The sequence below is a fragment of the Emys orbicularis genome, chromosome 2 (assembly GCF_028017835.1).
Source record: "Emys orbicularis isolate rEmyOrb1 chromosome 2, rEmyOrb1.hap1, whole genome shotgun sequence".
NCBI classification, from domain to species: Eukaryota; Metazoa; Chordata; order Testudines; family Emydidae; genus Emys; species Emys orbicularis.
In genome coordinates this window covers 87,903,543-87,927,758 of record NC_088684.1, presented here as the reverse complement: position 1 = coordinate 87,927,758, position 24,216 = coordinate 87,903,543, and the positions used below count along the sequence as shown (strand labels likewise).

General features: G+C 39.4%; 1 protein-coding gene across 1 annotated transcript in view; it reads right to left on the bottom strand.

Annotated features, from left to right (window-relative positions):
• Positions 1-24,216, bottom strand: part of ARHGAP28 (Rho GTPase activating protein 28) — an 86,632-nt gene that overhangs the window by 13,769 nt on the left and 48,647 nt on the right. The window contains exons 2-8 of the mRNA XM_065399157.1: positions 21,916-22,118; positions 17,548-17,765; positions 11,627-11,714; positions 10,025-10,182; positions 6,010-6,175; positions 5,805-5,896; positions 3,956-4,033 (exon numbers count right to left, since the gene is read on the bottom strand). Of these exons, the coding sequence (XP_065255229.1) occupies positions 3,956-4,033; positions 5,805-5,896; positions 6,010-6,175; positions 10,025-10,182; positions 11,627-11,714; positions 17,548-17,765; positions 21,916-22,118 (1,003 nt within the window). The remainder of the gene's footprint in view (positions 1-3,955; positions 4,034-5,804; positions 5,897-6,009; positions 6,176-10,024; positions 10,183-11,626; positions 11,715-17,547; positions 17,766-21,915; positions 22,119-24,216) is intronic.

The window sequence follows — 24,216 nt, the reverse complement described above, 5'->3', positions numbered from 1 at the left end:
GATTGGGACGTTAACACCTTACATTGATATTCTCCATTGATAGCCTGAATGTGAAAAAGTTCTAAGTGAAGAGGAACATTTCACTGTCTGACAGTGCTGAAGACAGCAACACAAAGAACTGCTAAATTGCCGCCTCTTAAGAGAACAAAAATTGCCAATATAAATTAAGAAAAAAAGCCTGTGTGTTATATGAGGGCCAGTACTAGCCTACACAAAAGATACTAATTTAATTTTCATTTAAACAGATTGTTGCTCTACTCAAAAGCTAGAAAGGAAAGCTTCTTAAAATGATATTCCAAAGAAGGCCTTACAAATGGCAGTCTGGTTTGTACCTTTATCTCCTGAAAATGGCCTTATCTGGCTGTAAGAGTTTCACTATTTGTCTTCTCATTAATAATCATCACATTTAAAATTAAGTAGCTTTTCTAATCACTCCTAGCTGCTTTTGCCTTACCGACACAAAGAGTGTCGTTGATTTCAACAGGACTGTTTATTTGAGCAGGATTTGGCTCTATATTTCATGTGCTGGTTTTTAATCATGTTTTCATCAAATCTGCATTAGCAAGAGGCAAGAAAATATTCAGAGAGAAGAGTTGTTAAAAATAGTGTGCTTAACATGCCTCACATCAATGGAAGGAAATTACATATCAACTATCGTTACATATAATGAAGTGAAACTGTTGGCACAAAAGGAAATATAAAGTCATTCAGGATTTGGTGTATAGTGTTACAATACCATTCTTACTGGCACACTGCTTTTGCTGCATTCTCTGCTATCTCAGCCTCCTTTACAGTCACATCCCTTGCACCTAATCCAGGATTAAATACCCTGACTGAGAAGTTTAGCGCAAGGCCCATCACTTCACTATAACCACAAGGGAAGAGAAAAAGCTTTCAAGATTTTGCTGCTTAGTATCTCAAGAATGGAAGGAAAGTCCCAGAAACAGAGAGAACTGAGAGGCAAGACATCGACTTTCTACAGATATACTTCATTTGTGTGTAATTCGTTTTTAGAAATATATTCTTGTAACAGTCTTTTTTGTTTGTTTTTTCATTTTGTTTCTGAGCTTACAAGAGAGCAGCTTAACATACATTTTGGTTCAGTACATACCACACATCTTAGAGGCAGAGGAAAACTTGTATTTATTTCTTCTTTTTTTTGTTATTTAAAAAAGTAACTTTTAAGCACATCCATATGCCTTTCATTTTTTAAAACAAGAACTAATGTTGAGTTGGAATGCCCTCAAATCTTCATGTCATAATAATATACGATGGCTTTGAAGGATGAAATCTGGAACTGCTTAGGAAAAGCTTTCCCTCTGTCCCTCACAGGTTGACTTGTTCGACACACTTAAATGAATAAAAACTCAAATAAAACACATAACATCATTCATGTGGATGTTTGACTTACCACCCGGTATAGGAAAGTCAGACACATAGCACAAAGTGATTCTCTGGGTACAGGTCAGAATAGCAGAACAAGACACAGTGTAGTATGTGCACAGACTACATAAGCTAATTAACAAAAGATACAAAGCAGCCCTGTCACATAATGTAGAGTTTCTATGGGGTTTATGTACAGAAAAAGCGAAAGAATAAAAAAATATGTATAGTGATGGAAATTGAAATCAGGAAGCTGTAGAGCAGGGGTCGGCAACGTTCGGCACGCGGCTCGCCAGGGTAAGCACCCTAGCGGGCCGGGCCAGTTTATTTACCTGCTGACGCGGCAGGTTCGGCCGATCGCGGCCCCCACTCGCCGCGGTTCGTCGTCCCGGGCCAATGGGTGCGGCAAGAAGCGGCGCGGGCCGAGGGATGTGCTGGCCGCGGCTTCCCGCCACCCCCATTGGCCCGGGACGGCGAACCGCGGCGAGTGGGGGCTGCGATCGGCCGAACTTGCTGCGTCAGCAGGTAAATAAACTGGCCCGGCCCGCTAGGGTGCTTACCCTGGCGAGCTGCGTGCCGAATGTTGCCGACCCCTGCTGTAGAGTCTCTGTTCAGGCTAGGGGCTCAATCCTGGAAGGTGCTGAGTGCGCTGAACACCTAATGAAGTCAGGAGGAGTTGAGATGCTCAGCACTATAAAGTGCTCAGTACCTTGCAGGATCAAGTCCTACTGTGGCATTAGTTATCTTCAGACATAAATTTGCAGGGCCCTATCCAAAGTAAATATTGTGAGGCCCCATCTGATTCCCTCTACACCAATGAAAGGCTCTTCTCTCATCTGCATAGCTCCAACAAACATCTTACCTTCTGCAAACTCCTCACTTATTTTTTTAAATGTGAAATGAACTGTTTAGTGTGGAAGTATCATAGAAGCATATAATTATTATACAGATCTCTCACGCAAAGCCTCCTCTTGTCACATTTTATTAGCTATTACTAATCACGTGACCAAACCAGCTAATCAACATGCAGGATTCTCCAAGATTCTGAAGCACTCTTGTTTTACGCTGGGCAGATGTCACAGTACTGGGAAGCCTAACTGACTGTATGTAGAAAGGTTATTTTTCTTGCTGGTGGAATATTCAATTATAGCCAGGGGAGCAGGAACCATTTAAAAATGTATAAACCAAAGAAAAAAATGCAAAGATATTTAGTTATTAATGCCAAGCAAAAGGGAATGATTGTAAGGGAATGAGAACCAACTACTGGAGGTTTTTCTCATTTAATGTTCTCTCATTTAATGTTCTGAGTGCCAGAGCTACTGAGCATTGCTTTGTAGTCATCTCACCAGACACGCCAAACCTGTGAAAAAAAACGCAGAAATTGGGCTTGTTTTTGGCTTAATTGGCTTGTGAGTTGCTTGTTGGCTAGTTTTTGGCTTTTAGCTTGTTTGGTTTGTTGCTTGTTGTAGCTTGTTGCTTCCTTTTTTGATTGGCTCCCATGAAGCAGAGACAGGCGGGAGAGAGTCCGGGGTGCACAGTGGGCTGGAGTGTTGGGGTTCTTAGGGATTGGCTTGTTTTGGCCTTGTTTTGAAATGGAATTAGCTTGATTTTTGGCTTATTGTGAAAGTTGGGGTGCTTATTTACCACATGAAAGTTGGCAACTGTGCATCTCACCTGTAACAATATGTTGCAGTATATTATTCAGTCACTAGAAAGATGTCTTTGTGTACTGTATAGAGTTCAAGGCAGGTGGGGCCTCTGGTAAACAAGGAAGACAAAGCTAGAACTTAAGCTGTGTGGAAGCCTGTTTGTCTCTTTAGTTTGTTGCTACTTTCTTTAATAATGGCCTTGTGTTTAAGATGAACTGAGAGTCCACATACCATGACATCACCCACAACACTCAGACAAAACCTCACTTTTCATACCATAAGACGGATGTATTAATTTACAGTAAGCATTACAGGAAGGCATGTATTATTATAGTCTACTTGCTAATAATATGGTACATATTAGGGGGGCAAACGTAAAGCCACTGACTGTCGCAAGCACAGGCCAGTGGGCCCAACCCTACTCATATGTGCTACAAAAATGGAGTACTTCATTTCGTCAAACTGAGCAGCAGGACATACTTCTCACAGTTCCAAACGTGGGACCCCAAAACTCCAATCAAAGGACAAATGAGTCATAATATTACAAGAAGCTTAAAATTATGTGGAGTCAGATCTTTAGCTTAAATTCCTCGATAACCTCAATCTAGTGACTCAGTATTTCTGAAATAAGTTAAAATAAAAGAAGTGAGATCACAGCAATTCTGAGTGACAAGGAGGTCAGATAAGTTCTAAACTGAGGGGCCTCCCTCACAGGTTTAGTGGAGGAGAGCTGCACTTTGAGTCCATGTGTCCTCTAAATAAAACATCAGCTCATGCCAAGTTATGGTCCTCAGTTTCAGGAAGCAAATGACAAGCCACTGTTTTTGCTGCTAATAATGGGACTGAGAATCTCTCTATACAAACTTTGCCACTTTGTATAGACTCTACTGGTTACAAGAAGGTGAATGAGAAAACACAGGTACCTTAACTCTTGAGGCAGATCCAGGAACTCGAAGAATTCCTTCCGTTTCTAAACCCGTTTCCTCAAGCTTGAGCAACAGCTAAAATGCAACAGCAGCATTTAAAAAATACTATTTACCTTTTAGCAACCTGCCTTCCCTAAAAACCACTTGATATAGTTTATCATCAAGAATAATAAATACCCATATTAGCAAATCAATCAGAACTTGCTCTGTGTTCCTAAAACTGTGAATTTTCAGAGAAGAAACCATGTTTTCCTATGTGTTTGTACAACTCCTAGCACAACAGGAGCCCCCTAACTTGGGACTCTTGGCACTACTGTAGGTCTAATAATAAATAAGTAATAATAATAATAATAATAATGGGGAAATCCTTACATTGCACAGTATCTTTCTTAGCAAGAAGTCACACTGATTTCCCTACTACACAATGGAGCTATGAGGATACATTCCTTCATGTTTGTGAGATGCTCAACTATTATGGTGATGAGCACCATAGAAAAGCCTATTAATAAATGTGTAGGCAGAATTGAGAACTTAGACAAAAAAATAATCTTAGGAAAATTCTTTCTGGGATGTCCATATACAATGTGAATAGATCTTTCTGGTCTCAGCATTTCTTCTTTACAAAAATTAAGTGCAGAGTATTTTTGTTTTGACAAAATGCAAAAGTGGGAAAAAACTAGTTTTGTTGCATTTATTCACATGGCTCTGGATTTTCATTATTAACTGCCCTCCTCCAGCTCTATCACTAACACTCTTTCTCTGACAAGTTATCAGATCTACAGCTGGGCAAAATGTTTCAAATGAAAATTTTTTTCACCAAAAATACAGCTTTGGATTGATGAAAACATGTCTTGAATTTATGTCAGATTTGCCAAATTGTTTTGGTTAAAAAAATCTGAAAAAAACCACAACATTTTGTCATAATCAAAATGAAACATTTTGGTTTTTGGATTCAAAATGACTTTTTGTTTTGAATTTTACTTTAATTTTATTTTTGAATAAAGGTAAAAATCCTCAGAACTTAAATGAAACATTTCATTTAGGGTCAAATGAACTATTTTGTTTGGCCCTGAATCATTATTATTATTATTATTATTATTATTTTTTGGTCAGCCAATGTAACAAAAAATCAATAGCTCTATAACTTCCCAAAGTGAAATTATAAAGGAATGAAGTGAAGTTGGTTGCTGGCAGTGCAGAGATTAATAACAAATGTGCCAAATTAACTCTATCTAAATTAATTGATACTAGCGCTTTGTTTTCTTTCAAGAGGTATTTACAGTTAAATGTGACTTCAGTCTTAAAACTGTATGTCCATATAAATCTGTGTGTGTATGCGTGTGTACATGCTGGTGTGTGTCTAACTGAGCCATACACAGGATGTCACTGTAGCTTCACACTAATTCAGTTGAATGACCAGCTTCTTGGCTCTATGCACCTCATTCAGATCACACCAGTTCACTTCTGATAATCTCAGATAAGTCAACAGGTCTGCAATTTGAAATAATGTGAAATTATAAATGCTCCCCCTTCAAAAACATGCCATTGATCTACATGTCAAATGAAAAGGGGAGCAGAATCCTATCCAGTTGGTTCTGTACATTTCCTGTGCAATATTTTATAAATATACTCCCCAAATTGGAAAAAACTCCCAGCATGCACATGATATTCAAGAACAGTGTTTTTGATCTAAGTCTCATGAGATGTTTAAATCACAACCTATGGACAGAAGTAAATTGCAAACACCTTGAAGCCATTAAAGTCTGTCTTCTTTTATCGGATGTCTGCTCTGAATGTCAATGCTCATGAGGAAAATTCAAACCACACATGATTTTGTTCTACTCACTTTTTGAAAGATGAGAGGAACTTTTATTCCAGGAACCTTCTTTTGATCGTTTTCCAGCAGTGTTGCGAGAGGGACTCCAAAAAGGCCATTTTCTTTTTTAAAAAGATGTAAAACGAAAGAGAGAAAGTGAAGCCTAATAAGCGTCTTCTTACTAAGCACTAGAAATCACAAGCCACCCGTCAGGCAGCTACCACTGTACGTTTACCTCGTCCTTTGATTCTTTCTGTTTGGTTCCTCTTGAGTTCTATTCCCAAAGCATCATAGAAGGCTGCTAGTTCAATCAAAGAGAGATTGCGAATTTTCTTCATGTCTTCAAGAGATAGGTCTCCAACCTCTGTCAGGCCAAATTGGCTTTTTCGAACAATAAATTTCTACAAGAAGTATATGTAAATAGGGTTTTATTTTACATGCTTGAGAAATGTTTAGTTTTTAAAATTACTCTTTGTGAAGAAGGTTTTTTTTTTTTAATATATATAAAAAATGTGCCTTGGTGCTGCAAGAAGTCATGTGGTGGTGATTTCATGGGTGGGCTAACTCAGAGCTGAACCCATGGTCCTGCATATTCTCGGGCCGTTGTGCTGATGACTACTTTAATTTGAAATGTGCAACTGAGCACCTGATCCTTTGTGCTCAATTATAGATTTCTTGGCAATTTTCACAAAAACAGGGATCGATCTTAACACTGATGTCCTGGACATATTCCAATTTTCAACAATTCAGCTACACTACATTCTAACTCAACTTTCCTCTCTAGTTCCAACAGGATTTAATAATCCACCTCTCTCCCCTTAAATTCTTCCATAATATTGCTTGATGCTATTAAACAGCAGCCACATTTCATCACAGAAATGGCTGCATAGCAGTGATGGAGGAAGTAGTTCTATATGTTATTTGCACTTTGAAGGAAGCGTGGTCTAATGATCTGAGCTCATTACTCAGAAGACAGAACACTTAAATCCTAATACCATCTAGATGTAATTCATGGCTGCTTGTTGTGGCACTCTATCCCCCTCTAGTGGCACCTAGGCCAGCTAAAGCTTGATAAGCTTGTTACAGCCTTGGCTAAAAGAGATGTCTTTTAGCTCACGCAGAAATGGCTTATGCATTAAGCTCCAGAGGTCTCAAGTTTGATCCTGGCCAATGATGACTGGGGTCTGCTGGTGTTACATAGGCACTGATTTTGACTTATTATACAGGACTGATTTAGGGTGAGTAATATGAAACATAAATGTTAAAAGGCCAAGGAACACTTATGAAAGTAGAATCCATGGATCATTTACATGAATTGAATGCTACTTTGCAACTTCTGGGACATGAAAATAGGAATATTGCTGCATTAGGATATGTGATGTTTCCTGCTGTAAAACTGTAAAAAAAGAGAAAAAGAGCTCTTTTCATATGTTTTGATGTCATTGTCATCATTAGTATTATAAAAAACTTGTGCTGTGCATAGCTCTGTGGAACCTTGGCATCATTATGTAATTCAAACCAGTCACAAGCATTTACTAAATAAATAGTGCTACAAGTCATCTCTACTTTTGGGGATCCAACTTGGAACTAAAACCTTCTAGGGATGTGACTCCCTCCCTCCCTTTTAATTAAAATGCATTCAGGTTCAATGCCCTGGTTTTAACTCATCTCTCAATAAAAGCCATCAAACAGAGAAACAATAGTCAAGGAAAAGGCAAACAAAAATGATACATCTTGCATTGTGCTCTAGAAGCAACAAAGCTCTGACTGACCACAGAGGACGTGAGTGCCAGAGGCCAGGATCTCCAACACTTCATTCCCAGTATTCTTTAAAGCAGGAGATGATTCTAAACAGGGGGAAATAGGAAGCACTGCAAGATACCATCATCTTCTGGCCAAATAGGGAAGATTGGGAAGTATAGAAAATGACCCCCAAAATCTAAAAATTCTGTTATTTCATTCATAGAACATATGATAAGAGTCTTTGCAATGACAAACCATTGAAGCAAAGAAAAACTGCTGATGTACCTAAAGTGTGAAACAAAAGGCAATCTCATTATTTGCAGTGTTTCATCAGGTGAAAAAAAACTCAAACAGAGCATATTAAATCACTCTGAAAATGTGAAAAAATTATTACCGGTGTGTGTGTGTGTATATATATATATATATATATTACACCGGTAATAATTTATATATATATATATATATATTTAAAGGGACATAAGGGAGGAATAGGGAATGAGAAGGCCTCTTTGCAGGCCTCATTTGCCAATGGAAGGACTAAGTATTTAAAAAAAATGACTACAGTGATTTTCAATGGTGGGTTGTTGTCTCCTAGAGGCGTTTTGATGTGATGTAGTCTTAACATGAGGTTTGGGGCTGTCTCTCTTTGTAAGAACAGCACGGGGAATCTATGGCATAGAGCACAGCAAAACACGGAGTTAGAGAACTATACAGTATTAAAGTTGGCACAATACATTGTGATAAACTTTGAATTTACTTCATCTCTGTGGTTTTTAGAAATTATATTCCTGGCATTTGGCTCCAGATCCTATGTTGCATCAGTTTACTATCTGACACATCTTCTGTGTGGGGGACTATGTACTGTATTTGGATGGACTCGATGTGCTAATAGGTTTTTACTTCTCCAACATCTAGGATTACATTCCATTTATCATGTTCCCAGTGGGCTAGATTGTGCAGTTTGAACGTAGTCCTGTGTACGGGTGGTGTGGAGGTGTATCATCCCTGGGGGAGCATTGGAAGAGATTGTATTTCAGGAGGCAAAATTTCTCCCAGAGCTGCTTAGTTCTATGTATGTGTGTGCGCAGACACTACATGCTATCCACAAAACCCACAGTTTTGCATGCAAAATTGTCCACTTGAAACACATCTGTGAACTTCTCTGAAACTATTCAGTTGCTTACCCATCAGTACCAGGCCACCTTCTGTATGCTACTTGCCCCAGATTGCTGTGCTATGCCAGTTAGGAGGTTCATACTTATGGTTGGAAGAGTGTGAGGGATAGGTAACATCTCTAAAATTGAGGATGGAATCTCATGGTGAGGGTTAGGGGAAGGTTAGAGGTTTTCTAGTAACAGGACCAAGGAGGAAAGTTCAGTATGCCAGGACCATGATAACTAGGGAGACAGCCTGATTCCGAAAAGGTGATCAAATTATTATCACCACAGAGCAATCAGACTGTACTCCATGCCATATGTAATCTACTTGATACTTATCACCCTACTGCAACATGGACATTTGAGGTTCTTGAGGTCTTCTCCATTGGTGCTGTTGGACACGCACAACCTGATTGTTCTTGGTGAATTCAGCATCCATGCAGATGACAACTATTCTGGATCAATTTAGGATCTCGTGGCCAATGTGACGTTTGTGGGACTGTCCCACATAGTTAATGCCTTGACTCATACGTCTGGCTAAAGTCTGGAGCCAGTGTTTTGGCTTTTATTGGATGGTGGTTGTGATTACATCGTTGTCACAGACTGATCATGAAACCCTCAAGTTTGGGGGCCAGGGCACACATTTCCTCTCAAGATGATGGACCCGTTTTAATGGTCCACTCTTAGAGGCTGATGGAATCAGTAAATTGCCAGCTGGCTTGGAGGGAGAATGCCATCCAACTGGTAGACTGGCATACCTGGTTGGACAATAATCTTCTGTCCCTGGCTACTGATCTGGTATCTCCTATGCTGTACCTGCGTCAAATACTAATCTGAGACAATCTGAGATACTAGTGAACAGAACCAAGGTTCACTCTTCCTCCCATGTCTGAGTCTAACAGATCTCAGACACAGAAATTTAAAACCCATGTCAAGAAAGGTAGAGAATCTGGGTGTGGATAAGGTGAAGGGAGTAGTTCAAGTAATAAAGATGGATTGCCACTCTCAGTGCCAGTAACTGATCTTTGTTTTTATGTGAAAAGTTTGTGGGTGACACAATGCAATATAATTTTCAAGTACTGGGGTATGTACACTAAATTGCGTTGGGTAGAAGATGTGTCCATGACTAAGCACATGCTTCGGCTTTGGTGCCTCATTGGGAATGCTGTGTGATGGGCGACAGACAAGCACAGCAGGAAGCCTTTACAAATATATAAAGTATTAAAACACATATATTGAAGGAAATCCAATGTATCTTAAGAGATTTCACTGTGGTGAGGGAAATGAAGCAGGAAATGAATGGGGTAAAGAAGAAGAACTATTGAGTCAACACGAGGGGTTTAAACTTACAGGCAAAGCAGAATCATCCTTTTTGAATCTCTGGTTGTTCTGCCGTTCTCTGTTTTTTGGGACCACTGTGATGGATTCTGAGAAAGAAACCTCATAGGATAGCTCTTCTGTTACTGATGGGCTGTCTTTATCTAGTCCACAGTCTAGACAGCTATTAGCTGGAAACAAGGGAGACTATATATGAATACTGAAGGTTTGTTGGTGTTTGGTGCAGAGACATTAAAAAAATGGTAAAACCAAACAAAAAGCTTGTGAAAGTGTTAAGGGAAGAGCTTCACAGAGGAATTTCAGCATAACAATAATGCATGTTCCTGTTTTGTCTGGAGGAAATAAGCCCTTGTACTTTCTGAAATCAAAGCCCTATTTTTATTTTAGATTTTTTGCTATTGATATTTGTGCAGAAGGTGATTAAGCTGTAATTTTCTGTTTGTCAGTAGAAGAATCATCCTCATCATCACATTTGTGCATAATGATCTTGTCTATCCTGGCTAGGGAAACTATTTCTGCATTTGCCCAGTGAACAATCTTTTTTTCTTTTTAAAGTTATTGATAGAAAAGTGCTGCTAACACTGTTTCTCTGGTCACTGTTGTTTACACTGTTTTTTTTTTTCTTACAGTTTCCCATCATTGCTGCTCTTGGTGCATAAAAAACATAGTACAGGCACACCCTGTGCAGACGGGGCTCAGCATGCTACCATCTGGTTTGCAAAGCCATGCCAGCCCTAGTGGAATTTTTAATAGAATCCAGGAACCAAAAGACAAGATGATCTAGTGCTCTGTTCCAGAAATTAGTTGCCCACTAGAATTAGTAGGCATAGGAGGGAAATTTCTACTATAGAAATGCCCTGTCTCCATAGACTTCACAGTGTATTAGCCTGAATGAGTTCTAGTGTTGCCAACTTTCATGATTTTATTATGAGTCTCATGATACTTAAAGTCCCAGCTCCTGGATTTTGTGCAACTAGGTAAGAATCTCAGCTTTCATTAAAATAAAAAGTAAGTTTTAGCCCTCAAGGTTGCAGAGGAAGCTTAGAAACATGACCCAAGTGCACCTTAAAGGCTTAGAAATAAGATAAATAAAGTGAGCCCCAAATGTATTATTATCATTATTTAAATTTTAGGATTTTAAGCCAAATGTATGGTTTTTGGGGACCTGACTCATGATTTTTGAACACTTGGGGTTGGTAGTACTGGAAGTTCAAACATCATTCTTCCCATACAGGTGCTATCGCTCTTTCAAATTATAGGATAGACAAAGCTAGCTACGTTATGAAACACTTTACAAAACACTAGTATGGCTGTAGGTTTCAGGAATCTATTTACATATTTTGAATTGCAGTGCAGACTGGGCCACAGATTAGAGACTACAGGCCCTGCTCTATGTTTGTAAAGCATCCAGCACAACAGGGCCCCAATTCAAAATGGGGACTTTGAGCACTACCACAATACAAATGTTTATTAATAATAGTAATAATCTTAAAGAAAAGCATGTAGTGTGTCCCAGCACCTAAAATAGTGGATTAACCAAATGATCCCAAAAGGTACTTTCTATCTCTCATTGCTATGATCAAATTAATATTGGTTACAGGTTGGCATACTCACAACTCACTGATTTCCAAACTGGCTTCTGCCCCGGAAGCTGGATACCATTAGAAGGAACTGGTGACACTGGTACTGTCTCAAACGTGGGCTGATAGGCAAGGAAAAATGATCAGACTGCAATGAAATTAAAGGCATGTGGACAGACACTTCTACAACTCAATCAACAGTGTATCAATCCCAGCTTATGTTTTTGTCACTAAGTTTAAACAATCCATTCTGATTTGCCAGAGAGAGATTTTCATTACCCAGCCTGTGCAAGTAATCTTCTTCAGGCTGCAGATGTGGATCATGTCGAGGTCAGTGAGTATTGCCACAGCTTTACACAGCTAATGAGTTCTCCCATATGTAATGACTGAAATTAACTAATGAAATTGCTTCAGATAACTGCAGCAAGTTAAAGGTTTGTATCAATGTGTAATTCATCTTGCTTTTAATCACCATGGTCACATTCTGCCAGGTGCTGTGCACCTCCTGAAAAGTGCTGAACACTCTCAACTCCCACTGAGGGGCTGCAGGAATTGAAGGCACTCAGTACCGTGCAGGATTGGAAATTTAACAAGTAAATAAATGGATGGCCAAAACCAGCTGGAAATGCACTTCAACATTTTCCTCCCATAGGCTACACTGTGTGGAAACTGGGGTTACAAGAATAACACAGGTTCTTTATCAGAGAGCGGCAAACAATTTTTTTTTAAATCTCTTTCCTATTGCTTAGTTTTGTTTGGTTTTGCCCAGAAAATTGTTTTGCACTGTGTAAAAATGCTGTGTGTGTGAGAGAGAGAGAGAGTGTGAGAGGGAGTGGGGCGACGGGGAGGGAGAGAGACAAAAACAGTGGCTGAAAGTCAAAGGGTAACTTTCACTTGGTGTGACACATTTTTGTGTGCTGAATTTGCCCTTGTGATTAGCAGCTTTGGAATAGATCATGAGGTAATACTTAGTCCTGCCATGAGTGCAGGGCACTGGACTAGATGACCTCTCGAGGTCCCTTTGAGTCTTACAATTCTATGATTCTCTGAGGAGAATTTGGAGCAGGAAGACATGTTCAGGGATGAAGAAAGGGTAGAAATATTAAAAACAATTAGAGGGCTACTTGGTGAAATCAGCTTCATTGGCTAAAATCTTTGTTTTAAAACCTGTTCTGTTCTCTACATCCTGCTGGCATCCCGGAGAATTGTGTTATTTCTCCCACACCCTTGCTTTTACATGCTCTCCGGTCCCTTGAGGTTCAGCATCACAGCCGTCTTTCCAGGGGAGGGGTGCTGATGAGGACTCTGCTGAACCCATCAAAGCTGCTCTTTAAACAGTGGAATAAACCATTTAGCAATATGAGGTGATGCCTTCCCCAGAGGCAGAAAACACTGTCTTCCCAGTTTGTAGTTAATGCACACGGGAGCAGTACTCAGACTGATATAAAATGGCAGATATTTAAAAGGACGGCAGACCTTCCAATTTGAACACTAAAATAATGTTGCAGTTGTTTTATACAATCTTATCCTTTGAGTTATTTGGATAACGAAGTTAAATGTAAGATGAATAAAATCTCTCCTGAGAGAGTCCATTTAATAGGCTACCAACCTGATAGCAAACAGGATTTGAGTCACAAGGTTTCCTTTGAACTATAATCCATTAAAAAGCAAGGGCTGTGTAATAAAAGAAATGAAATATGGTAGCATGATTTTATGATTTCTAAAAGCCCAGCATTAAAAGAAATGTTTTATGACAAGCTGCCTGAGCTGTGTGAAGTGCAAAAAGTAGGCAAATAAGAGAAATGGTGAACATGAATTAGATTTGTAAAATCCTTCCAGCCTTGATAATATAAGGCATTATAAATAACACACGGAAAACTAACAGGGCACTCTCTCTGTTGCATCCTGTTTCTGCTGGGCATATGATTTAGGAAAGGGAGATTGTTATGGACCCAGCTATGGATCAATTACTCTCTGCCTCAACTCCAGTGTAGTTTAGAGCAGCTTGCAAGATGCTCTAATATGAATCCGTTGAGTATATTCCCCTATAAACAATGCTGGGAATAACTAAAAGGCATCACGTTCCAGCCTCTTGCCTCCCCACCAGTAAAGGGAGCGGCATATAGGAGTCAACTCCGAAGGCTCTATGTGAGCCGGGGACACTCTCATGATAGGGGTATCCCCAACAGGGGATTTACAGGAGGTTTCTGCTTGTTATACCACCCGAGCAACAAAAAGGGAGCAGATTGGGACAGAGAATCTCCTCCATTTTTGTTAGTACATGATTATGATATATAGATAGTGTCCCTTAAAAACGAAAGATTAGAAAGCTCATTTTCCAATAAATGTGCTAAACCTAGTGGGCCAAATTCTGCCCCCCGTTACATGTGTGCAATACCATTGACTTGGATGTGGTTCCAATGAAGGCAGAATTTGGTTCAGTTTAGGTATCCTGATTCTGGCCTACAGTTAGTTGTTCATCAAGTCATTACTGATGCTAAAAATGCCTCCAGTGTTTACTTGCACTATGTGCACAGGAAGGAAATCTGACTAGCAAGAAAAAGGTGGAGATGGAAATGCTCATTTCCTTTAAAAGCGTTCCACTACATAGAAGATGTAAAAACAAATCATCAGAGCATCACAAAGGCAAAATTTTAATGTCAGCACTGCAGCCAAGAAACATAAACACTAAAGAGATGTTCGTGTTAAAGTTCTGTTCATGCTGCTAGCTGCCTTTGCTTTTTGAGAGATTCATATTTTCAAGCATGGTAAGTGCAAATGCCTTTTCATGCAAATGCCTCTAGTTTAGTTAGTGATTTACTATTTTAATTAGATCCTGATCCTTCATGCACTACTCTGAGCAACACTCCTCTGAAAATCAAGAGGAGTTTTACTTATCAAAGTGTGCAGGGTCAGGTCCTTCATTAGTCTGGAGCTTAACTTGCTCCCCACTTTTGGACTTTACTGATAGGTTGCACCAGGCACCAAACTGCCTGATTTTCAGATCTGTTGAGCACTTGCCGCTCCTAGAGACCTTAATGGATGCTGTGGGCGTTCAACACCCATGAAAATCCAGCCACAGTGACTGATGTGCCATAGCCCTGTTTTAGAGGTGGGACAGAGTTGCCTCATCCAGGGGAGGGTGAGATTGCTTCAAGGGGGGAGTTCCTGGATGGCACCCCCATTGCACCTTGCTCTAGAAGGATGTAGCATGTTTCCCATTTATAAGCCAGGTTAGCTCTTCCAGCTGGAACAGAGGCAGAACAGGGACGTGAACAGGGCAGAACAGGGTCACACTTTTTTGCCACTAACTTTGGGGTGGTTTATGCTCTTTTGGGAGCAGTCCTGTGCTCAGCAGAGTGAAGGATCTGTAACCATGGCTAGCCTCTAAGCCCCGATACAAGGACTCCTTGTGCCATATTCCCCTCCTTGTGCATCTACCCAGGGATCATTCACAATCTGGCCTTATGCCTGTTTTTGGTTGGATAACCCTGACGTTAAGAGCTACAATTCATTATGCAAGCAACTGAGGCAATAGGTTTCAAATGAGTCTAGAAACCCAGTTTTTTCCTTCTCTATGCAGTGTGGAAAACTTCACTAAACCTGTCAATTTGCCTAGGACGCTTTCCTCCCCTGTTGTCCCTGCTTGCTGACAGCAAAGTAAATTAAAAATAGAAAATTATAGCTATTTATGCAGCCCAAATGCTAACAATTTGTATTATTCTTCTCCTCTTGCCACTGGGCAAAGCTAAGTGAGTCACCCTCATAAAAAGAAATCTCACCTTGTGGTTTAATCACCCTTTTCCTCATCACTAAGAGTAGAAGATAGTTATCCATCCCGTATCTCTCTCCTCTGGGCAGCTGTAGTGTTTATGATGCCTAGAGGGCTGGATGAAGACTGCACCTCTTCTTTTAAAGTAGAGGGTTACACAAACTATTATGTGGAGAGACTAACACTTTCCATGGCAGAGGTGATTAAAAGTCCTGCATGGCATTTCAGACTAGTATGCAAACACTTGAAGAAAAGATATCTGGTACCAGCGATTCAGCCAAGCCAAGGTACATCAGTCATTGTGCACTAAACTGCCAACATTCATTCCCTACATTTCTCCTAATCACTGGAGAGGTGATAAATAAGACAGTCTTTCAAAATCCCATAGCAGCTAGCCACACAGAGGGAGATTTTCAATGTCACAGCAATTGAGAGCTCAACTCACATGGACTTTCAATGGGTGTTTGCTGCCTGGCTGCCCTTTAGAACTCTCTCCTATATTCTCTTTAAGTAGCGGAGGTAAATGTGTGAAATATGGCTGCGACTACAGTAAGTGTGTAGCAATACAGGTAGAATTGAACAATTTCATGGGAAGAAAGAATGAAAAATCCTAGGACTGTCATAACAGTTACTTTTTAAATCTTATATTAGACTTTCACAATGCAGAACAATTAGATGGGCTCCGTTTTTAAAAAGGTAATTGTAAAATGAAAACTTGAAGACCATGCCTTTAACATAGCTCTGGGACTTCCAGTCCATTAGTGAGACACAAGAAAAAGACCAAAAGATCATCAGATTCAACACTCTGTGCAACAACGAGAACTAGTGTAACATTTTTTTTTTCTGGTGACTGCTTTTTATTAGAGTAATTAAACTTCATTTTGCTGCAGGAACTGCACATTCTGCCATACTTATTGTATCTAAGAAGTTTCATAGGGTGACTAACATACCAATACCTCATGGTAAAAAGAGACCCAGAGCTTTAAGATAGGTAATAGATATTTTACCTAAAGAAAATGCCTAATCTTACAAAAAGTGCCATGAGATCTTTAATGTCTGGGCAAAGTAGTCTGGGATTTTGAAGTCTTAACCAAGAGACTCTACCCACAGGAAACCATGGTACTTGGAGGATGTGGTGCTGTGCCAATCTTGCTAGTATATGAACTTGTGGTTCCAGGGAGGCTATTTTAAACTGGAGACTGAGACCACTAAGCTAATCCTCCAGATGTTTTAATTTTGAACTCCTATTTTAACGTGAAGCAGCTGTACTTTGTCTGTTTAATGGACTTTTGCAGGTTATTAGTGTGTAGCGTGAACCTTCTGGAAAAAATAAACAAATGAGAAAGGACTGAATAATTCCATGGAAGAAGGCAGTTTCTTACTACTTTTCAACAATATAAGCTTCACTATACATTTTTAAAACAGGGCTTGGCAGTTTAGCTATAATCTGCATTAAGGACAACAGGAGTTACTTATTTAAATTTATGCATGCTGCTTTTGAGTTTTTAGTATGTGGACTTAGGGCATACGATCAACTAAATCCATGTAAATACAATGCATGGGGATAAGCAATGGTAATTCTATAACTGTCCTCCGGGACAAATGGATGAGACCCTAAAGAAGAAATGTTCATTCCTGAACAAACGAATCATGAATGGATTTTTATTTGCTTTATTAGTGAAATAAGGTTCCCAATGAAACAATTGCAAAGATGCCTGCAGGTGTTTAACTGCTTATGCATACTTGCCCCCTATTGCTTCATTACACAGGTTATACTTCACTGCTAAGATTGCTGAGTAAATAGCATGTGTCCTCAGAAGCCAGCAAAAATTTGCACAGCTGCCAAAAGTAACTCACTGATATCCAAAAAATGAGGGAGTAAATGTTAGTCTTGATAGTGGATTGCAGAATGAAGGTTGGCAATGGACACAGCATTACATAAGTTAGTTGCAAAACTTTGCACCAGCTATTTGAGACGATTTTATTGTTCCCTTTAAAAGGTAGCACATTTGCTTATATGACATCAAAAAGGTCCAGACTGGGCTGTTTGGGGCAAGAACCATCATTTACTACTTCTCCAATGCCTAGCACAGTGAGATCCCTGGTAGAAGCATTTATATGCTATAGCGATATAAATAAGAATAAAGTTCAAAACCCTCCATTACCAAGTATTTGCCACTTACAGAAGAGTCATTAACTCCAAAGATGTCTCGCACATCCCTGACAGTGTGTTTGTTCTTCTTCCTCATAGTCTGAGTGTAGGTGTTGTACCTTCTTTGTACTGCGGCGGCTTGCGTGCGGGTCAGTGTGGACAGCAGGGCTTGCCCATCCTCTTCTTCAGCCCCCGAAATCAACGTAGATAGGCCCACATCTTGCAGCCATTCAGCTTCAAGTTCCCCCTCTGTGAAGGAGTGAGAGTGTTAACATGCCTTGTATGGGGTGGGTCGGAGGTAGCACAGTTGGTTTAGTGTGGCAGCCTTTACCTCAGGAAGACTCAATTTCCAATCTGTCTTGGGCCACACAAGTAAGTAAAATTTACTTGTCAATCTTGAAAACAATCCCCAGCTTGGCAGTCTCTGCACAGAAGATGTTTAGGAGAAGAACAGCAGAAGAATGGTAATTCAAGCCCACTGAGGTGCATTAATACAGCATTGTGAAGAAGATAGCATAGTGCCTGCCCATAATTGCCTAGAAAATTCACTAAACAATAGCCCTCATTAAAGAAGATGAATGAAACCCCTTTCAGTCCCACATATGTCGTGTATGGATGCTGTCCTTTGACAAAGGAAGGCTGGGCAGTAATCCCCTATAGTTTCACGATATCCTTTTGAGATGCGGTGACCAGTACTGCACAGGGTATTCCAGATGAGGCCACACCCTTGATTCATATACAGGCAACACAAACAAATATGTCAAAGAGGAAATGGACTAATTTTCTCTTTCAGAGCAAAAGAGCTAGTTAATGAGATCTTTCTTAACATATTATTTTCTTTATAGCACACTTGCGTTTCCACATTTGCTCTAATTTTCCTTCCTGATGTACCAGAACCTGTACAATTGTGTCTATCAATCTGTAGACACAATTTACTGCACTTTGGCAGTTAGATGCACAAAGAAACAATTAAATTGCTGGGGTTTATGTAAGAGCCATTGACCTTGTTGCTTAACTTGCTTACCTTTCCACAAGCCTCTAGAATCATAGAATATCAGGGTTGGAAGGGACCTCAGGAGGTCATCTAGTCCAACCCCCTGCTCAAAGCAGGACCAATCCCCAACTAAATCATCCCAGCCAGGGCTTTGTCAAGCCTGACCTTAAAAACCTCTAAGGAAGGAGATTCCACCACCTCCCTAGGTAACCCATTCCAAGGAGTTCAGTCACAAAATTTAATTAACGCATTATTTTTTTAACATGCGTCATCAGTATGGAAGCATGTCCTCTGGAATGGTGGCTGAGGCGTGAAGGGGCATATGAAGGTTTAGCATATCTGGCATGTAAATACCTTGCAATGCCAGCTACAAAAGTGCCATGTAAATGCCTGTTCTCACTTTCTGGTGAAATTGTAAATAAGAAGCGAGCAGCATTATCTCCTGTAAATGTAAACAAAGTTGTTTGTCTTAGCGATTGGCTGAACAAGAAGTAGGACTGAGTGGACTTGTAGGCTCTGAAGTTTTACATTGTTTTGTTTTTGAGTGCAGTTATGTAACAAAAATAATCTACATTTGTAAATTGCACTTTCACGACAAAGAGATTGCACTACCATACTTGTATGAGGTGAATTGAAAAATACTATTTCTTTTGTTTATCATTTTTACAGTGAAAATATTTATAATAAAAAATAATATATACTTTGATTTCAATTAAAACGCAGAATACAATATATATGAAAATGTAGAAAAAAATAAAAAATATGTAATAAATTTCAATTGGTATTCTATTAACAGTGCAATTAAAACTGATTAATCACGATTAATTTTAAAATTGCAATTTATTATTTTGAATTAATCATGTGAGTTAACTGCAATTAATCAACAGCCCTAAAAATAGTAAAATGGGGTGTGAGCATGGTCAAAAAGATATTCTGCTTAGATGTCACCAAGAGGTTGGTGGATAGTTTTCCTCATCATTTGTCCAGCTGTAGTACTTACAAACAAGAGCTAACTAGGAATGACAAAACCAAAGGATGATTGAACAGGAGTGAAACTATTTTATAAAAGCAATTACTGCATAAAATGATTCAAACATGTTTTAGCTAAATGGTCTTAGTTAAGGACTAGGAACCATTTTTAGTTTTGTTTTAAAGTTATTTTCACACAGTATAATCCTCTGGTTTCTATTTAGAAATCAGTGTCTAGATACCCTGATAGGGAGCCAGAATCCTCAATATTCAACTCCCTTTTTCTTTCAGAGAGTATTAGGGAAGAGATGTTTCTTCTTAAGGCTCATGACAATGTCCATCTCAACTTTTCCTAAATTCTCATGCCACTCTTTAAGAATTCAGCTTTGCCCAAGTGTCTCTGCTCAGCTCAGGTGCAGCTCTGAAATGAACCTATAGAGTTGTCCCAGTTCTCAAAAATGCAAAGAACCTGCATTTTGGTTCCTCCTGTGATTCCATGCTTTCCAATTCCATGGCACACAGCCATATGCCTAAATACCTCACACCTTATTGCTGATGGGATGACAAACCTGCAGCCAGGGGCCTCCCTGTACCCGTTGGGGAGGCTACTGCTCAGCCCTCTGTGATGTCACTAATGTGTTCATTGCTTGCCCCACTTCTTCAACCCCGTATCTCTCAAGATGAATTCTCTTGCCCTTGGTTACTAATGTCAATACTATGAAAGTTCTCTGATCTTTCTGAAAACACATGATCATGAGAGAAGGATTATTTTGTCTCTAATAATATTTACGTTGGGCACGATTTTCCCTTCACTTCCTCCTCAAACCATCTGTTCTCTTCCTCTCCCATTTTCTTCAAAGATGTATCAAAAGATTTTTATTATTTTTAATGAATTTCCACATTGGTTTTCTTGTGTTTTGGATCATTAGTAAGTAGTATTGGTATTATCTAAATTTGATTTATAATTATAACTGAGTATTCAAAGACTTTTGGTCCAATACCAAATATTTTCCTAATGCTCAGTAGTTAGAATGAGCACTTCCTCACTGAATATGTTTCTGAAAGCAACAATATTCAGGACACATAGAGGTAACTGCAGCGTAGAAATGTATTGGATTTTACCCTGCAATTTCATTTTTAATTCAGAGCAGAGGGGACCAGAAAAACCCAAACACCAATGAACGTAATCAGACAAACGATAAACCTGAGAATGCAGAATAATCTATATAGTTGTGAATGTTTCAGTTAACAGCAGTGTACTGTGATGTTTCTGAGAATGAGGATAATTGGTAACAGCTCAGATATTCCCTAGACTCCACAAAGGTTCAGGTACCTAAAGAGTGCAATTAAATTGCATTGAATGTGGCTATAAGCCATTAACATCCTAATTCTCAATAAAAGTTGAATTGAAAGAACACAGTACAGTGCTTTTAAAATATAACCCTAGATGTTATGTCAGCTCAGGCTTCTGATAGAGTAGTACAGTTTGCTTTTGGATTGTAATAGACTTGTGTAATAATAACAGACATGTAAAATATCAAACACTCCCCATCTCAATTTTCAAATATATTAGGAAAAAGACCAGGGGTAATTTATTTTGAGATGGCATAGAAAAGTGGTAACGTATTCAGTATGGTTCATATTAGTGATGGGTGAATTTCAAAAAGTTTTGAAGTTTGGATGACATGAGTATGCAAAAATACAGATCCAAACAATCTCTCTTAGGTTTAGATGTTGATTTGGAAGTCTTATAAAAACAAGCCCTCACAGTGATACATCTGAATGATATCCAGATTGAAAATGGTTAAATAAACCTCTTTTTCTGGGTGTTGCACAACTTTCTCTTCAGGTCGTAGCTAAAACAAGGAAGAGGACACATGCAAGAAATTAAAAGAAAACCAAAAAAAGATTAATTGGACTTCTTCTAGTCCTCAAATAGATTCAGTTTTGGTTTGTTTCATGTTTGGGGATGAAGTTTTGTTTAAATTCCTCTCTTAGCTGCACCATTTCATTTATCTCCTCTCTCTTACTGAAACATGGGTAAGATCAATTCAGAAAAATCTTCTCCAGAAATCAGAGTGCCAAATTCCTGAAAAGACAACATTGAGTAAGTCTCTCTCTATATCTATATCAAGAACTTACTTTGTGTTGACTGTTAAATTCAGAAATGGAGCTCCCATGGACATAGTATCATTTTGGCACGTTTGTGATTCTTGACTAATACTATGGATGGGTGGGCCCAAGCCAACCCTCCAGATGTGAATACCTCTGACTTTAAAGGAAATCAGCATTCCAACCCACATTTTGTGGCTCAAGCCCATCTGTACATTAATTACATCCATGCTGGGAGTTTGGAGGAGTGGAGATCAGGACATCAGTGAAAGAATTTAGTCAAAGTAAAATATGGGAGGACAAGTTTGAAATTTGTATGCTCACCATCAGCTGGTTTAACTTCTAATAGTGTTTGTTCTTCTTGTCCTTGTTCACTGTTTTCTTTGATACTTTCCACTTCACACCAGAAATCCTCCATCGAGGTGCTATCCACGGAGGCCTGGGAATTGGAACGGCTGAACATGGGATGACGTAAGGACTCATTGGAAAGCATCCTGTTAATTCTTCGGCACTGAGGGAGGGATTTTCTGGAAGAAGATAATGATCAAAAATGGAAACACTGTATCTTTTTTTTTCTGAAGTTCTATCTTCTAACACAAAGATGAAGCTTACAGTCAATGCATTAACTCACTCTGTTTTGAGGTGGGCAGTGGACATAATGGTGGAACAAAGGACAGAATGAAGGTAGTCTTCTCTCTGAATTTTCTCATTTCACAGTTTCAGTCACAATCTTAGGGTTACCTTTGTCATCATTTTGTTTTTTTGATTTAATAAAAATATTTTTTTATATTGTGAAGTGCTGATTATTAGCAGTGGACTGGGCACTGGACTGGGACTCAGGAGACCTGGCTTCTCTTCCCAACTCTGTCACTGCTCTACTGTGTGACCTTGAGCAAGTTACTTTACTTCTTTGTGTTTCAATTTCCCCTTCCCACTTTACTCTGTCTGGTCTGTTTTGCTCCTAAATTTTTCCAGGCAGAGACTGTCTTATACTATATGTGTATATGTTCTGTATGTCTACTATATGCCCAATGAGTGTATGATCTTAGTTGGGCCTTTTTGCATGATTGTAATATACACAATACTAAGTGTGCAATGGGATTTGGAGAAAGGGTCCTAGTGGCATAGAGAAGTGTCCCAGGAACTGGAGAAGAAGCTTCTGTCACAGGACCATCCAGTCCTCACCTACTTGAATTAACAGAAATACAATTTCTCTTTCTCTTCCTTTTCAGTGTGCCATGATTCTGGCCAACAACCCCTTATTCAAACCCACAAACGTCTCACTCCATAAAAATGTATTTCCCTTTCCAGGGTTCCCCGTCCCATCACTGTTTTCATGGTGGATTTATAAACAAAATGATTTAATGCCAAAGAATTAACTTATTCTTTCCCTCTTGTGTAGTTGTTCCGAGCTGAGGTGCTGGCTGTTTCTCTGAGAATGCCGGAGCACTCCTTGATCATTTGGGTGGTCTAAGCCGATTAGTGCTGCAGCCCAGAGCTGAGCTCAAGGCTAGGGATCAGCAGTGGAAACAATGGAACAACAAATTCCAGCTGTGGACATGATCAGTGCTTATATAAGGCAAAGCAGAGCTGCTGTCCCATTTCTCTCTTTGATTATGGAATGGCAAATGGCATGCTTGCCAAACATGCCCATTTGCCACTAGCCAGATGATAAGGAAGGAATTTAAGCTTTTAAATGGGTTGAGAAAATATTTCCAAAAAGCAGAAAAAAATATTATTCTGATAAATGCGCTTTTGGAAGAACAAAGTTTTAGTCAGTGTTTCCACATATTTTCTCATGAACTGCTAGTGATTTAAACATACAGGGACCATTATTGTTTTAATAAGGGCAAGGCACAATCAAGAAAATACAAGGCGAATTCAGGACATCAAAGTGGTTAAAGCTATTTGAGTGATTTCCATGGAGTTTGTCCATTGGAGAGACCAGAGCATCTCAATTGGCTTCAGGTCATAAAACCTCAGATGACTTAGTCACCAGTGAAATCATCATATGGCTCTGTGTGGAAACTGTTATCCCTGTTATTTCCAAAGTCACCCTCTCCTCCCCTGCCCCCATGCATCGGCAAGAAACACAAAAATGTAAATAAATCCCAGAGTCTTTAAAAGCCATGTGGCAATAGCTCACAGAGAGCTCTAATAAAGTTTTAGTTATTAAAATAAAACACACCATAGCCAATGCGAGTATCTGGAGGGGGAGGCAGTGTTTGCTAGTCAAATCGATACAACAACTACTAATGTTTCTGATCTGATGTTCTCAAAGTTAATACAGAACATAAATCAGATGAAAGGTGCACTTCTATAGTGACTAAACCAAGATTGGGGCTCCGTTGTACTCGGCATTGCAGAGTTGTGCTCCAAAGGGCTTATGATACAGCAGTTGTTCTTAGCCAGGTGCTACAATGCCCAGGGTGGTGTTAGGAAGCTGTGACCACTTTACCCTACCCAGAGTGTTAAATAGGAGAGGGTTGCCAGCTGAATGAGGGGACAGGTCCCCGTATAGAAAAATTTGAGAACAACTAATCTAAATAGACAAGATAGACAAAGGTTAGGAGAAATAATTATTGTCTCTATTTTACAGACAGGCAACTGAGGCCTGGATAGATA